Source organism: Pseudochaenichthys georgianus, unplaced genomic scaffold (assembly GCF_902827115.2).
Source record: "Pseudochaenichthys georgianus unplaced genomic scaffold, fPseGeo1.2 scaffold_1457_arrow_ctg1, whole genome shotgun sequence".
Classification (NCBI taxonomy): domain Eukaryota; kingdom Metazoa; phylum Chordata; class Actinopteri; order Perciformes; family Channichthyidae; genus Pseudochaenichthys; species Pseudochaenichthys georgianus.
The window spans coordinates 12,901-28,232 of record NW_027262310.1 but is presented as its reverse complement, the minus strand read 5'-3'; the positions used below and the strand labels follow the sequence as shown (position 1 = coordinate 28,232).

General features: G+C 40.7%; 1 protein-coding gene and 1 pseudogene across 5 annotated transcripts; both read left to right on the top strand.

Moving 5' to 3' along the window:
- Positions 1 to 270: 270 nt before the first annotated feature.
- LOC117441072 (nuclear factor 7, ovary-like) lies at positions 271 to 15,044 on the top strand. Of its 5 annotated transcripts, none has more exons than XM_071202153.1 (4): positions 271 to 357; positions 2,817 to 2,923; positions 7,026 to 7,225; positions 12,728 to 15,044. In XM_071202153.1, the coding sequence occupies exon 4, from the start codon at positions 12,907 to 12,909 to the stop codon at positions 14,332 to 14,334; it is 1,428 nt and encodes a 475-aa protein (XP_071058254.1). In that variant the 5' UTR covers positions 271 to 357; positions 2,817 to 2,923; positions 7,026 to 7,225; positions 12,728 to 12,906; the 3' UTR covers positions 14,335 to 15,044. The 5 variants fall into 5 exon arrangements, with proteins under 5 accessions (XP_071058254.1, XP_071058253.1, XP_033933158.1 ...); XM_071202152.1 differs by having other exon boundaries at positions 12,595 to 15,044; XM_034077267.2 differs by having other exon boundaries at positions 7,026 to 7,285; positions 12,595 to 15,044.
- Positions 351 to 2,739, top strand: LOC117441074 (zinc-binding protein A33-like; annotated as a pseudogene).
- Positions 15,045 to 15,332: the final 288 nt, after the last annotated feature.

Genomic DNA, 15,332 nt, shown 5'->3' with positions numbered 1-15,332 from the left:
CATTCTGGGAACAAAGTAAGAACACAAACTGTCCACTTCAAACTTTTATATATATATTTTTCAACGTATTACATCTTATGTGTTTTCTTGAAACAGATACCTGGACAAAGTCACTGTCCTGAACTGAATACCAAAGGACATTTCCCTCTGAAAGACATCTGACTCCATCTTGCTGGTGAATAAATGACATAGCAGCATTTCCTGATGTTGATAATTCACCCTGTGACGGAGGTCAGAGAAAACGAAAGTGGATTTTGAATTGTTGAACAGCTGAGACGCCATTACAGGGTGCGAGATTTCTGCTCGGAGACACACGTTTGGAGTATATTTGGGGAGAAGTGGAGAGACTGTCAGTTGGTGAGTCCTGCTCTAGAAGTAACTTTAATACCAAATGGCTGAGAAAATCGCTCTTGTTGAAAGTTTCCTGAGCTGCCATGTGTGTTCAGAGACTTTCAGAGATCCCGTGTCTCTGGGCTGTAACCACAGCTTCTGTTCGAGCTGCCTGCAGACATTCTGGGAAACTAAGTAAGAATACAAACTGTCCCATTTGTAAACGAAAGTCCTCCAAAGATCCCGTGGGGAACTTTGCACTGAAGGAGCTGTCTGACTCCTTTGCTGAGAGACAGAAAGCGGGATCATCTGAGACAGAGAAAGGAGAGAAGAAGAAGGTGGAGGGTGGTGTGTAGTAAACATCCAGAAGAGCCTAGATTGTTCTGTATGGATGAAGAGAGAGCTGTGTGTCCTGTCTGCGAGTTTTCTCTCCACCAGGGTCACGAGGTGGTTCCTGTAGAGCAAGCAGTCAGTGAGCTGAAGGACCTGCTGAAATCTGACTTAGAGTCTCTGCAGGACAAGAGGGACAAATACAAAGGAGTGGAGACAACATACAAGGAAGTGATTCAAGTGTCAGAGAAGCAGCTGCTGTCCACAGAGAGGCAGATCAGAGCAGAGTTCATCAAGCTCCACCAGTTCCTGAAAGAGGAAGAGGAGTCCAGACTGGCAGCTCTGAGGGAGGAAGAGGAGCAGAAAGGGAAGGACGATCAGCAGAGAGATGAAGAGCATTCAGGAGCACATCTCCTCTCTGTCACACAGTATCTCTGCTGTTGAAGAAGAGCTGCAGAAAACACAACGGGCCCTTCCTCAAGCAGTTATAAAGCCACTCGGAGCAGAGCCAGAGTCCAGAGCTCGCTGGCAGACCCACAGCTGCTCCCAGGAGCGCTGACAGATGTGGCCAAACACCTGGGCAACCTGTCCTTCAGAGTCTGGGAGAAGATGAAGGACCAGGTCCACTTCAGTCCTGTCCTTCTGGACCCAAACACTGCATACAGCTGGCTCTATCTGTCTGATGATCTGACCAGTGTGAGATGTGGAGACACAGATCAGCAGCTTCCTGATAATCCAGAGAGATGCACTAAGTATCCTAATGTTCTGGGCTCTGAGGGCTTCAGCTCAGGGAGACACAGCTGGGAGGTGGAGGTGGGAGATCATCCTGACTGGAATATAGGTTACACTAAAGAGTCAGTTGACAGGAAGGGAGAGATACCAAGTGCCTCTCCAGAATATGGAATCTGGTGTTTATGGCATGGCAGTGGAAGATACTCTAATGGTGATGGTGAGACTGTCACAGTGAAGAAGAATCCCCAGAGGATCAGAGTCCAGCTGGACTATGACAGGGGGGAGGTGTCCTTCTACGACCCTGAAGACATGACTCCCATCTGCACTCACAGAGACACTTTCACTGAGAAACTCTTCCCATGTTTCAGTATTGGAGAAGCTGCTGATGCTAAAACTGCTGATATCAAAATCTGTCAAAGTGAGATTCCTCTGTGATGCTCAGGAGCGTTGGTTCAGACTTTATTCTGACTTCACTCTCCGTCTACATCTCTTTGGAACATTCAAGAAAAGAATAAACAGATGATAATCAGAATTTAATTGTAGTCCATTAAATGTCTTAATGTTCAGTTGTACACGTTATACTCAAAGTCTCAGTGTAACAAGACAAATAGATTGTTTATTTTAATATTTTGTTTTACTTTTTTATATGTGTTTATAATCTTCATTTAACTCACTGACATTTAAAACAATCTGAAAATCATTTTTAAATATATTGAAGCATGAAAGATGAATGTTTTCATTTGTTATCAACAATCTTTAAATAAATGAATTGATTTTCTGTTTGTTTTTTAAATGGATGTCCTGGAAATGTTTGGTTATGTCTTTTTGTGAATTCTTTGCTTTTAAGAAATTGATAAATGTATGTTTTGCTGAAACTGCATGAAATCAACACGACTAACAAATCAAAGCTGTCAATTCTCCTTTCATTAACATCTTGTTTCTAGTCAAACATCATTTTAATAGCAGGATAAGATCATATAACAATGTAAGATAGTTGTAGGACTTTTGAGGAATTATTTGTAGATATGTTGTTTTACTCCCAGGAGTCTTTGAAATTGAGTTTTTCCGTACTGTATATATGAACAATAACATTTGTGTCAATTGAAAATGTAAAAAAAAAATATCAACCTAAAGGTAATTAAAGCTGTACAATAAGTGTATTTGTAAAGCTGCTTCAGATATCTTGTGATTAAATAACCAGCTGTTTAATTCAGAAATGTGTCTATAAGCTTGATTTCTGTTTCTTTGGTACTTCTGTCAAATAGCCATGTGACAAATTACAGAGACTATAAATGATGAAAGACAATTGTTCAACAACCCTTTACAATAAAAAATAAATAATCTGAATATCTTAATGATCTAATCTCTTCTTATTTGTTGCATTGCATCCCTTCAAACATCTGTTTTAACCTTTACATTCATAGATGCCAAACTCATGAAATCTGCTTCCTTGTGTGAAGTCATGTGACGGATGAACCTGCTGTAAACAAAGAAGCTCCCACCCTGATGAAGGACACTCAGCAGAAAACATGTGAGGGGTAAAGCATGGCATACTGGAGCTGCGCAACGTGTTTGATTTGATGGAGTTGTTTTCATTCTCTCTTAGAAACTGTCAGGAGTCACATTCACATTATACAACTCCACTGCAGCATCATAACAAATACAAAGTAGCTTCAACATTAAAAAGAGTGATGCATTACAATCATTTCCTGCAAAATACATCTTTAAGCCTCGTGTTGTGTTCGAAAGCTGTTACCGTCCATGGTGGTCGCGGGTCCATTTTGACCCATGATTTATCTCAGTCCAAAACACACAGACTTTCTTTGAGAAAGGTGGAGTTCCCGTGGGGGGAGGGGGGCAGAGGGAGGGGAGACCAGGTGCATGTTGCGAACAATTATTGTTACAGTTGATGAAGGGGGGAGGGGTGTCTAAAGTCAAAGATGAATCTTGATTCGGCCAAATTTGACCCAGAGTCTCCCAAAACAATTCTGCTGGGTCTCCCCAGACCCCAACACCAAATTATACACTTTTTTATTTTTAGAGACCTTCAGACTTGCCAAAAATTGTCGAAATCAGTTTTGTAGTGTTTCTATATCTGCTGTGGAGGATATCATGAAGCCTTGTTGCGATAAAAAAAACTAGAGCGTGGTTATTATATAATTCTAACTTGAAACGGGTCACGGGAGACCCGAACACAACATAAGGGTTAATCACTTTGATAATTTGTCTTCATTTACTTCAAACCCAAATGATCCAGTTGTTGATCAGCTGTGTTATTTAAGGTGTAATAAAACAGCCTCATTGAAGAGGACATACTGAGGGTTTATACGCAGTTTACTGACTGTCTGAATGATTTTCTCTGTAGGAGAGTCTTCACTCAAGATGTATACTTTCACTATAACATGTATTCATTGTGTAACCTACAGTCTTCAAGGAGAACATGTACAAATGTGCAAAATGTGCTCCACATCATAATATGTGATTGCATGGTCACCTTTCACTTCCCGTAAACACCACAAGATGAAGACAAAGTCAAGATGCGTTTAACAGCTGGATCATTTTGAACACTGACTGAACATGTCATTTATTTCACTTATTCACATGAATATTATTGTTTCATGCACAGGTTGATCAATAGCCATTTTTATTGTAATACATATCCTTCACAGAAACACCATCCTGCTTGACAGACATACAGTATGTCCATGGAACCTAAGAAATTAATCTCTGCCGTGGCTCTCGTTGTGGCTTCATCAGGCACAAAGTGGTCAAATCCTCTCAAACACATTCTTCAGATCGCATTATATCTTAGACACAGGGGCGCCGCCAGGGATTTTGGGCCCCATGAAAAGATATCACATTGGGCCCCACCACCAGACCCCGGCCACGCCAACCAAGCACAATGCTAACCACACCCGTTTGGAGGCAGGACCAAACCATTACATGTAAATAGAGGGGGGTGTTCGATGCTTTGGATAATTAACTTTTGGAAGAAAATAAGTTAAATGAATCATAAGTTTAGTAAATACATCATCAATATGACGTTATATTAATGTTAATTATTGATGATTGAAGAAAGGTTACTTAAACATTTTTTCTTAATGTTCTTACATTTTTTGGGGCCCCTGTCAGTCACAGGCCCTTAGAATCATCCTAACTTTTCACCCCCTTACGGCGCCCCTGCTTAGACACGAGTCTTTCAGCTCTTCACAGTCCAACTGTTGTTTTGAGCTGCTATCATGAAACCTGGTTGAACAACTTATTAAAACAGAATTATGAAAAACAAAATGTCAGACAATCTTTCATTTTTCTGTTATCTCATTCCTTCCTTTGTTAACCGGAGTTAGAGAACAACTCAGCTGCTACAAACCTACTTACAGGGCAACATAAGTATCTGTATGAGTGCAGTTTGTCTTTCCTCATGACAAACACTTTACACCTCAAACATTTACTGTTAAAATACAAATCAGTGTCAGCTCCTGCACGTTCTCTTGAAGCACCGCCTCCAGGAAGTAGTCTCTGTTTAATGAGCCAATTAGGCTTTCCCCTCTCATCCTGAACAGGTCGCCCTCCTGGTCAAACGTCCGAGGAAGGCTGAAGATGGGAACTCCCTCTTGAAGTGTGCTGGTGACCTTCTGATGTGACCACTCAAGCTCTGCTATCTCCTCAGTGTAAAAATAATTGTTCATCTAATTCCTTTATTCATCACTATAAACATACAAGTATATTCAAACATTAGAGTCTATACATGTTCTGATCATAATCTCTTTATGTTAGGACACATTTAAGTACGCCTGGTTTACATATCTCTCCCTGTGTCAGATTGTTCTCTCCAAAACATAGTCACGTGACGTAGACGTGAAGAAGTGTGGGCCCACAGCTGAGAGGAGATACAGAAAGACTGGCCCAGTGTCCTCTGCCATGACGGGGAGATAGAAAGTCTTCAGGTTCAAATCAGAGACAGTGATCATATGGCTGTCTTGCCTCTTTAGATTAAGAAGTGTATTGCTTGCCCTGTCTACATCTGTCTGCGTTTGACACTGTTGACCACAACATATTACTAGACCGACTAGAAAACTGGGTGGGACTTTCGGAAATAGTTCTGAATTGGTTTGAATCCTACTTAAAGGACAGGAAAGACTTTGTTTCTATAGGTAAATACACATCTGAGTTGAAAAATATGACATGTGGGGTACCTCAAGGCTCCATCTTGGGGCCTCTTCTCTTTAACATCTACATGCTACAACTGGCTCAGATAATGAAAAACTACTAAATAAGTTACCATAGCTATGCAGATGACACGCAAATGTACGTAACAATTTCACCAGGAAACTATGCTCCAATTCAAACACTAAGTAAGTGCATTGAACAAATCAATGACTGGATGTGTCAGAACTTTCTCCAATTAAACAAAGATAAAACTGAGGTAATGGTTTTTGGAGCCAAGGCAGAACGTATAAAAGTTAGCGCTGAGCTTCAGTCTGCAATGTTCAAAACAACAGATAAAGCCAGAAATCTAGATATAGTCATGGACTCTGACCTGATTTTCAACAGTCACATTAAAACAGTTACTAAACCAGCCTACTATCACCTAAAGAATATATCTAGGATTAAAAGACTAATGTCACAGCAGGATTTGGAAAAACTTGTCCATGCTTTTATCTTCAGTATGTAACACGGTGGAGGGCGATTGTAGTGATGGGACTCTGCGTTGATGTAGCAGCTGGTTTAGGTCTGGATCTCTGGGATGTTGTGACCTCTGGAGTGGAGCTGCTGGGTGAAGATCTTCATGTTGACCCAGTGGTTTGACCCAGGAGAGCGGAGCAGCCGGTGTCAGCGGTCTCACCTGGATCCTCCTGAAGTGAAGCTGGAACCATAAAGCAAGGAGGAGGTTCAGTGGAGACAGGTTTCATCCGGAGGGTTTCATGTTTCCTGCTGATGTTCTGCTGCTGATGCAAAAGAGTTCACTGTTAAAGTAGTTCAATGTGAGAGGAGGTTAAAGACGGTTGGAGCTGTTGGTCTGTTTAAGCTGCTCTTCACGAATCATCCACCAGAGGGCAGAGTGTGAGAGTGACTGCTAGTTTCCTCTGTCACTTCAAATAACTGCATAAGGTCACATCAGGTGAGGTGAGTTGGCGTCAGGTTGAAAAGTGTCTCCATGTTTGTTCCTAATGTTAAATACATGAGTTATTTAAACATCATGTCATCCAGGAATAAAGCAAGATGATACATCTATGATTTCAAGGATATGTTAGATCATGATGAATGGATACCTTTATAATATAAGGACACATCTGTTTTATTTCTTGATATCTTTAATAATAAGTTGTGTTTATTAATAATGTATTTCTTCAACAATATCAGTACATTTTATTTGAAAGGAACAGGAAGATGTGAGGCAGGATAAAAGTTGAAGGAAACTCACGTGACAGCGGCTGAAAGAAAATGATGTCAAACTGGTTTGACTGAACAGCCTGTTGATATGTTCCACTCTACTTCGACTCAAATACAACAACCATTTCCTTCTTGAATGCATTTGATGAGCTTTTAGATTTTGACGATATAAAACACCAAGAAAGATGAGCTTTAAACAAAAGAGAATGTATTTAACCTCTTGTGTTTGTCTTCAACAGATACCTGGACAAAGTCATCGTCCCGAACTGAAACCAAAGAGCGTTTCCCTCTGAAAGACATCCTGACTCCATCTGCTGGTGAATACATGACATTACTGCATTCCTGCTGTTGATCATTCATCCTGTGACGGAGGTGAGAGAAAACCAGAGACAGGACACCAAAGAAGATTTAGAGATTGTTGAAGACGCCATCAGAGGAGGTGAGATCTCTGCTGGGAAACACACACTTGGAGAGAATAAAGAAGAGAAGTGGAGAGACTGTGAGTTGCTGAGTGCTGAACATATCTTTATGTTTCTTTTAACTACATCAACAGATTTTAATTGAAATAAACAATATGATTTGCGGCAGGATGGAGGTTAATCAATTAAACTAAGATAATGAGAAATCTGTATTTTCTTTAAAGAATTTGAAGCTAAATACATTTAACTTTCTGATCCTGAAAATCCTGTTTTTAAAACCTTTTACTATTTATACATTCTAAATATATGTAAGACATTAACCGAACATGCGTTGTTGTTTAAAAAAACAACTAGATCATTATTTATTTAGCAGGGGTTTGTCTCTAAAAGGAAATCCAAAAAGTGTTGAAATGAACTCATGTGGTGTGATCCTGGATACCACGGAGAGGGTGAAGATATGATCACATGAATAAATGAGAGTGAAAACGTGTCTGGAAGAAAAACACATACACTCGAGTTGATAGACTTTAGACTATCAGGATTATGATTTCTACATTAACTGAGATAAATGTTAAACATACAATGAAGTTTGCTCTCATGCTTTGAAGAAGTATTCACAAAATGAATTGAACATATTTGAGCCACTTTGACTTTTATTGACCGATAAAACACGATAAACAAATGGAAACTGAACAACAGCTCTGGCTCCTAACAATTCACATGGAGAGGGTTCATCTTTAGTTTCCACCTGTCTCATCTAAGGTCCCGCCCTCCCCGGCCTTCGCAGTCTCACTTGGTGTTCACCTCCTCTCATTGGTTATCTCAGTCTTAGCTGATAGCCTTCTCGTTTGCTGATTGGTTGACACGTCACTTTTACAAAGGCAACATACTAGGCTTGTTTGAGACACATTGCGGCTCGCCTCGAAAGTAGACGAGAGTAGCCGGGGGAGGTCTCAAAAAGCTCGCCTGAAGTCGGACAGCTCCGAGTCGGCTTCTTCTTCTTCATCTTCTTATTCGCATTCTTCTTCTTCTTCTTCTCTCGGTTTTTTGGCGGATTGCAAACAACTTTAAGGTGCATACCGCCACCTCCGGAGTCGGCTTGACTCGGTTTGCATTTATAAAGAATGCACACATGTGTTTAATCGTTAATGTCAGATATGTACTAAGTAAATACATTTGTTCCTGCTCAAGATTAGATTAAACTTTATTGTTATTGCACATATTACAGGTACTGAGAGAACGAAATGCAGTTTAGCTTCTCAGGTGCAACAAGCAGTGAAGTGGAAAGTAATGTACACAATCTACAGAATAACATATAGAATGAATTGAATGATGAATAAACAGTGGGGTATGAATACACTAGATATCAGCCTGTGAGCAGTATGAACAGTGTGTATGAATATGCTAAGATATATAAAGTATGAAAACGGTAAGCAGTATAGTATAACATATATAGATATTAATTTCATGATGATAAACATTGTGGAACAATGATGAAAAATGGGAATGGATGTGGCGACGTAAAACTGACACAAAACAACAACAAACTTTTGCCAGCCAATGGGAGAGCTTCATCAGCAGCACGTGGTAAAAACCACCAATGAGTGCTCAGCTCGAGATACCAGCGAGCCGTTTCCCATCAAGCATTTCGCTTCCACAGCTCGTGGAGAGCAACTAGGCTTGTTTGAGACAAGCAAGACCTGCGCAGACCTGCGCAGTTGCGATCAACGTCTTGCTAGTGCGTTGCATGATGGTTAGTCATTTTGTCCGACTTGCTCTGGAGGCTCGCCCACATGAGACTTTGAAATCTCGCGGGACAAAGACGCCCGCAGCCTTGAGAGCGAGGCGAGGCGAGTTGGCGCAGTTGCTCTCCACGAGCTGCGGAAGCGAAATGCTTGATGGGAAACGGCTCGCTGGTATCTCGAGCTGAGCGCTCATTGGTGGTTTTTACCACGCGCTGCTGATGAAGCTCTCCCATTGGCTGGCAAAAGTTTGTTGTTGTTTTGTGTCAGTTTTACGTCGCCACATCCATTCCCATTTTTCATCATTGTTCCACAATGTTTATCATCATGAAATTAATATCTATATATGTTATACTATACTGCTTACCGTTTTCATACTTTATATATCTTAGCATATTAATACACACTGTTCATACTGCTCACAGGCTGATATCTAGTGTATTAATACACACTGTTCATACTGCTCTCAGGCTGATATCTAGTGTATTAATACACACTGTTCATACTGCTCACAGGCTGATATCTAGTGTATTAATACACACTGTTCATACTGCTCACAGGCTGATATCTAGTGTATTCATACACACTGTTCATACTGCTCTCAGGCTGATATCTAGTGTATTAATACACACTGTTCATACTGCTCACAGGCTGATATCTAGTGTATTCATACACACTGTTCATACTGCTCTCAGGCTGATATCTAGTGTATTAATACACACTGTTCATACTGCTCTCAGGCTGATATCTAGTGTATTAATACCCCACTGTTTACTCATCATTCAATTCATTCTATGTTATTCTGTAGATTGTGTACATTACTTTCCACTTCGCTGCTTGTTGCACCTGGTTAGAAGCTAAACTGCATTTCGTTCTCTCAGTACCTGTAATATGTGCAATAACAATAGAGTTTCTCTTTAAGTTAAACCAAATCATTAAAATAAAATCTATTGTAATGTAATGATTTGGTTTAACCTTATTTATTGAATACATCATTTAAAATGGCAAGATTAAATCAAATTACATCCATGTTGTACACATCATAAAGCTTAAAGTGGCAGCTAAAGAGTTAACACAGCAGCAGGTCTGTTCAATGCATGCTCATGAAGCTTCATGTGTGCGGATCTGAAGGGACTGATCATTTGTAGCCTGTCCACCTATCAGTTTTGCAAACATTAAGAGGGAGGAGCATTTCTATTGCATCCACTTCATCTGCAACGAAAAACGCCAACGAAATTTCCGCCATTGCAAACCCAGCCAGTCAAGCCGACTCCGAGTCCGAGCTGTCCGACTTAAGACGAGCTTTTTGACACCTCCCCCGGCTGCGATCGGCTACTCTCGTCTACTTTCGAGGCGAGCCGCAATGTGTCTCAAACAAGCCTACTGTGCCGCCTCGCCTCGCTCTCAAGGCTGCGGGCGTCTTTGTCCCGCGAGATTTCAAAGTCTCATGTGGGCGAGCCTCCAGAGCAAGTCGGACAAAATGACTAACCATCATGCAACGCACGAGCAAGACGTTGATCGCAACTGCGCAGGTCTTGCTTGTCTCAAACAAGCCTACTAACAACGGAACAACCCATCCCATTTCTCTCTGTTTGGTCATTTGAAACTTTCCTATTTAGTTTCCACCTGTCTCCTTTAAGGTCCCGCCCTCCCCGGCCTTCGCAGTCTCACTTGGTGTTCAGCTCCTCCCATTGGTTATCTCAGTCTCCATCTGTCTCCTTTAAGGTCCCGCCCTCCCTAGTGGATAGATCATGTGACTTCATTATGATAACTGTCCTCTAAATCCACACAACTGTAGGCCGTGAAGGAAGGAGAAAGCACAAGGCCCATCTTAATTTACTAATCATATTATTAGAATTATTTCAGTTTAAATTGTTGAAAAAGTTCGACTCTTTATTGTAATTTTAAAAAGGACATATTATTCTCATTTCACGTATTTGGATTGTGTGCTTTTACTGTGACATGTTTAAATGCTCTACTGTTCAATAAGTGCTATATTTGTCTCTCACTGCCATCGATTCTCCTTCCATTGGAATGAAGATATAACAACGTTTTTTTTTTAATTTCTAATCATTTATCAGTTGTAAGAGTTTGGTGGAGCTGATAATTTATTCCGGCAAATTACTCTGACCTACTAATTAACCTAACAGAAGTTATTGAGTGTATGTGAGTTTACTGCTTGGCTCAGATCCACCAACAAGCTCTCACCTCTATTAACTCCTGAAGAACCAGGTTCAATTAACTGCTGTTTCTATTCAGACAACTCTCTTAAATCTGTGCAAGCGATCCCGAAGGATTTTGATATCAGTAAAGGAGATGTGGCCCTACCTAAGTGTGAGTGTGGCAGGGTGCAATCTTACCTTTGAAGCAGGAGAGGAGAGCGCAGACGTCTTTTAAGTTGTCCCAGTCCAAAATGTGGGATCAGTTTATTTGAAGAAAAATAGGTCCAAACTAATACAGGGTTTTTACCTTCTCTCTCTTTCCAACATTATAATCAAACCTATCATGCTGTGATCATGTTCTAATATGAAACTGAATCCACAGTTGTACATTCATTACATGAACTTGTAACTTCAACTGCCCAATTCAGTTGTGATTTTTAAATCTCCCGATAGAATTTAGAGGCATCTCCTCATAAAAGACCGGTGATAATATAAAGCATTCAAACTTTCATTCACCAAATTAATTCACATCGATTCCATACCTATGTTTTCCGACACAGGTGGCGGGAATAACATTCACAAACACATATGATCACACATATAATGTTTGTCAATTTAAAAGATAATTTTGCAAATTAAAAAATAAAAATGTGTCTTAAAACTGAAGTAACACTTTGTTTGTGTGAAACCGCTCAATGAACTACATCTCCCGTCTCGCACCACACACCCAGACGGCCGTCACGTTGAAACATTTCACTTCTTTCTCTCAGAACGAGGCGGGAAGTATTAAAAGAGGTGGAAATCCCTCCAAGTCTGGGCACGTTGAGAGCTGTGCACACACAAGGGGAGTTAGTCGGTTCCTGAGAGCCAGCATGCGGGACCGGGACTCTTTCTAGTTGCATATTTTTCATAGTCTTATATTTCAACTGTGACTTTTTTTACATGGAAATTATTTTTTAAATTGACAAACATCACATGTGTAATTCATGGCACAATTCAAACGGGATGGAAAGATAATCTTTCTCTCTCCATCGACTTCAATGCATCATTTTTCCGAAATAAGGTCCCATGGGGCGGAAGCAGATGGGCGGGACTTCGCCTGGTGCCACGCCATGTACTGTTCCTTACTTGGTATTCTTAAATGTTAAAAATGTATCAAATCCTACAATGTAGATGAAAAGTTGTGCATGCATAAGTGAGTTTTGTAAGTGAATCATCTTTGGGGGAAGGGAGGAACAGGAAGACGTGAGGCAGGATAAAAGTTGAAGGAAACTCACGTGACAGCGGCTGAAAGAAAATGATGTCAAACTGGTTTGACTGAACAGCCTGTTGATATGTTCCACCCTACTTCGACTAAAATACAACAACCATTTCCTTCTTGAATGCATTTGATGAGCTTTTAGATTTTGACGATATAAAACACCAAGAAAGATGAGCTTTAAACAAAAGAGAATGTATTTAACCTCTTGTGTTTGTCTTCAACAGATACCTGGACAAAGTCATCGTCCCGAACTGAAACCAAAGAGCGTTTCCCTCTGAAAGACATCCTGACTCCATCTGCTGGTGAATACATGACATTACTGCATTCCTGCTGTTGATCATTCATCCTGTGACGGAGGTGAGAGAAAACCAGAGACTGCATAAAGGAGGACGCCAAAGAAGATTTAGAGATTGTTGAAGACGCCATCAGAGGAGGTGAGATCTCTGCTGGGAAACACACACTTGGAGAGAATAAAGAAGAGAAGTGGAGAGACTGTCAGTTGGTGAGTCCTGCTCTAGAAATAACTTTAATACCAAATGGCTGAGAAAATCGCTGTTGTTGAAAGTTTCCTGAGCTGCCATGTGTGTTCAGAGACTTTCAGAGATCCCGTGTCTCTGGGCTGTAACCACAGCTTCTGTTCGAGCTGCCTGCAGACATTCTGGGAACAAAGTAAGAACACAAACTGTCCCATTTGTAAAAGAAAGTCCTCCAAAGGTCTTGTGGTGAACTTTGCACTGAAGGAGCTGTCTGACTCCTTTGCTGAGAGACAGGAAGCGGGATCATCTGAGACAGAGAAAGGAGAGAAGAAGAAGGTGGAGGTGGTGTGTAGTAAACATCCAGAAGAGCCTACATTGTTCTGTAAGGATGAAGAGAGAGCTGTGTGTCCTGTCTGCGAGTTTTCTCTCCACCAGGGTCACGAGGTGGTTCCTGTAGAACAAGCAGTCAGTGAGCTGAAGGACCTGCTGAAATCTGACTTAGAGTCTCTGCAGGACAAGAGGGACAAATACAAAGGAGTGGAGACAACATACAAGGAAGTGATTCAAGTGTCCGAGAAGCAGCTGCTGTCCACAGAGAGGCAGATCAGAGCAGAGTTCATCAAGCTCCACCAGTTCCTGAAAGAGGAAGAGGAGTCCAGACTGGCAGCTCTGAGGGAGGAAGAGGAGCAGAAAGGGAAGACGATCAGCAGAGAGATGAAGAGCATTCAGGAGCACATCTCCTCTCTGTCACACAGTATCTCTGCTGTTGAAGAAGAGCTGCAGAAACACAACGGGCCCTTCCTCAGCAGCTATAAAGCCACTCAGAGCAGAGCCAGAGTCCAGAGCTCGCTGGCAGACCCACAGCTGCTCCCAGGAGCGCTGACAGATGTGGCCAAACACCTGGGCAACCTGTCCTTCAGAGTCTGGGAGAAGATGAAGGACCAGGTCCACTTCAGTCCTGTCCTTCTGGACCCAAACACTGCACACAGCCGTCTCTATCTGTCTGATGATCTGACCAGTGTGAGACGTGGAGACAAACATCAGCAGCTTCCTGATAATCCAGAGAGATGCACTAAGTATGCTTCTGTTCTGGGCTCTGAGGGCTTCAGCTCAGGGAGACACAGCTGGGAGGTGGAGGTGGGAGATCATCCTCACTGGTTTATAGGTTTGACTAAAGAGTCAGCTGACAGGAAGGGAGAGAGACGTGCCTCACCAAAATATGGAATCTGGTGTTTATCACATAGCGATGGAGAATACTCTAATGGTGCTGGTGAGACTGTCACAGTGGAGAAGAATCTCCAGAGGATCAGAGTCCAGCTGGACTATGACAGGGGGGAGGTGTCCTTCTACGACCCTGAACACATGACTCCCGTCTGCACTCTCAGAGACACTTTCACTGAGAAACTCTTCCCATGGTTCGGTATTGGAGCAGCTGCTGATGCTAAAACTGCTGATATCAAAGTCTGTCAAAGTGAGATTCCTCTGTGATGCTCAGGAGCGTTGGTTCAGACTTTATTCTGACTTCACTCTCCGTCTACATCTCTTTGGAACAATCAAGAAAAGAATCAACAGATGATAATCAGAATTTAATTGTAGTCCATTAAATGTCTTAATGTTCAGTTGTACACGTTATACTCAAAGTCTCAGTGTAACAAGAAAAATAGATTGTTTATTTTAATATTTTGTTTTACTTTTTTATATGTGTTTATAATCTTCATTTAACTCACTGACATTTAAAACAATCTGAAAATCATTTTTAAATATATTGAAGCATGAAAGATGAATGTTTTCATTTGTTATCAACAATCTTTAAATAAATGAATTGATTTTCTGTTTGTTTTTTAAATGGATGTCCTGGAAATGTTTGGTTATGTTTTTTTGTGAATTCTTAGCTTTTAAGAAATTGATAAATGTATGTTTTGCTGAAACTGCATGAAATCAACACGACTAACAAATCAAAGCTGTCAATTCTCCTTTCATTAACATCTTGTTTCTAGTCAAACATCATTTTAATAGCAGGATAAGATCATATAACAATGTAAGATAGTTGTAGGACTTTTGATGAATTATTTGTAGATATGTTGTTTTACTCCCAGGAGTCATTGAAATTGAGTTTTTCCGTACTGTATATATGAACAATAACATTTGTGTCAATTAGAAATGTAAAAAAAAAATATCAACCTAAAGGTAATTAAAGCTGTACAATAAGTGTATTTGTAAAGTTGCTTCAGATATCTTTTGATGAAATAAGCAGCTGTTTAATTCAGAAATGTGTCTATAAGCTTGATTTCTGTTTCTTTGGTACTTCTGTCAAATAGCCATGTGACAAATTACAGAGACTATAAATGATGAAAGACAATTGTTCAACAAACCTTTACAATAAAAAATAAATAATCTGAATATCTTAATGATCTAATCTCTTATTATTTGTTGCATTGCATCCCTTCAAACATCTGTTTTACCCTTTACATTCATAGATGCCAAAC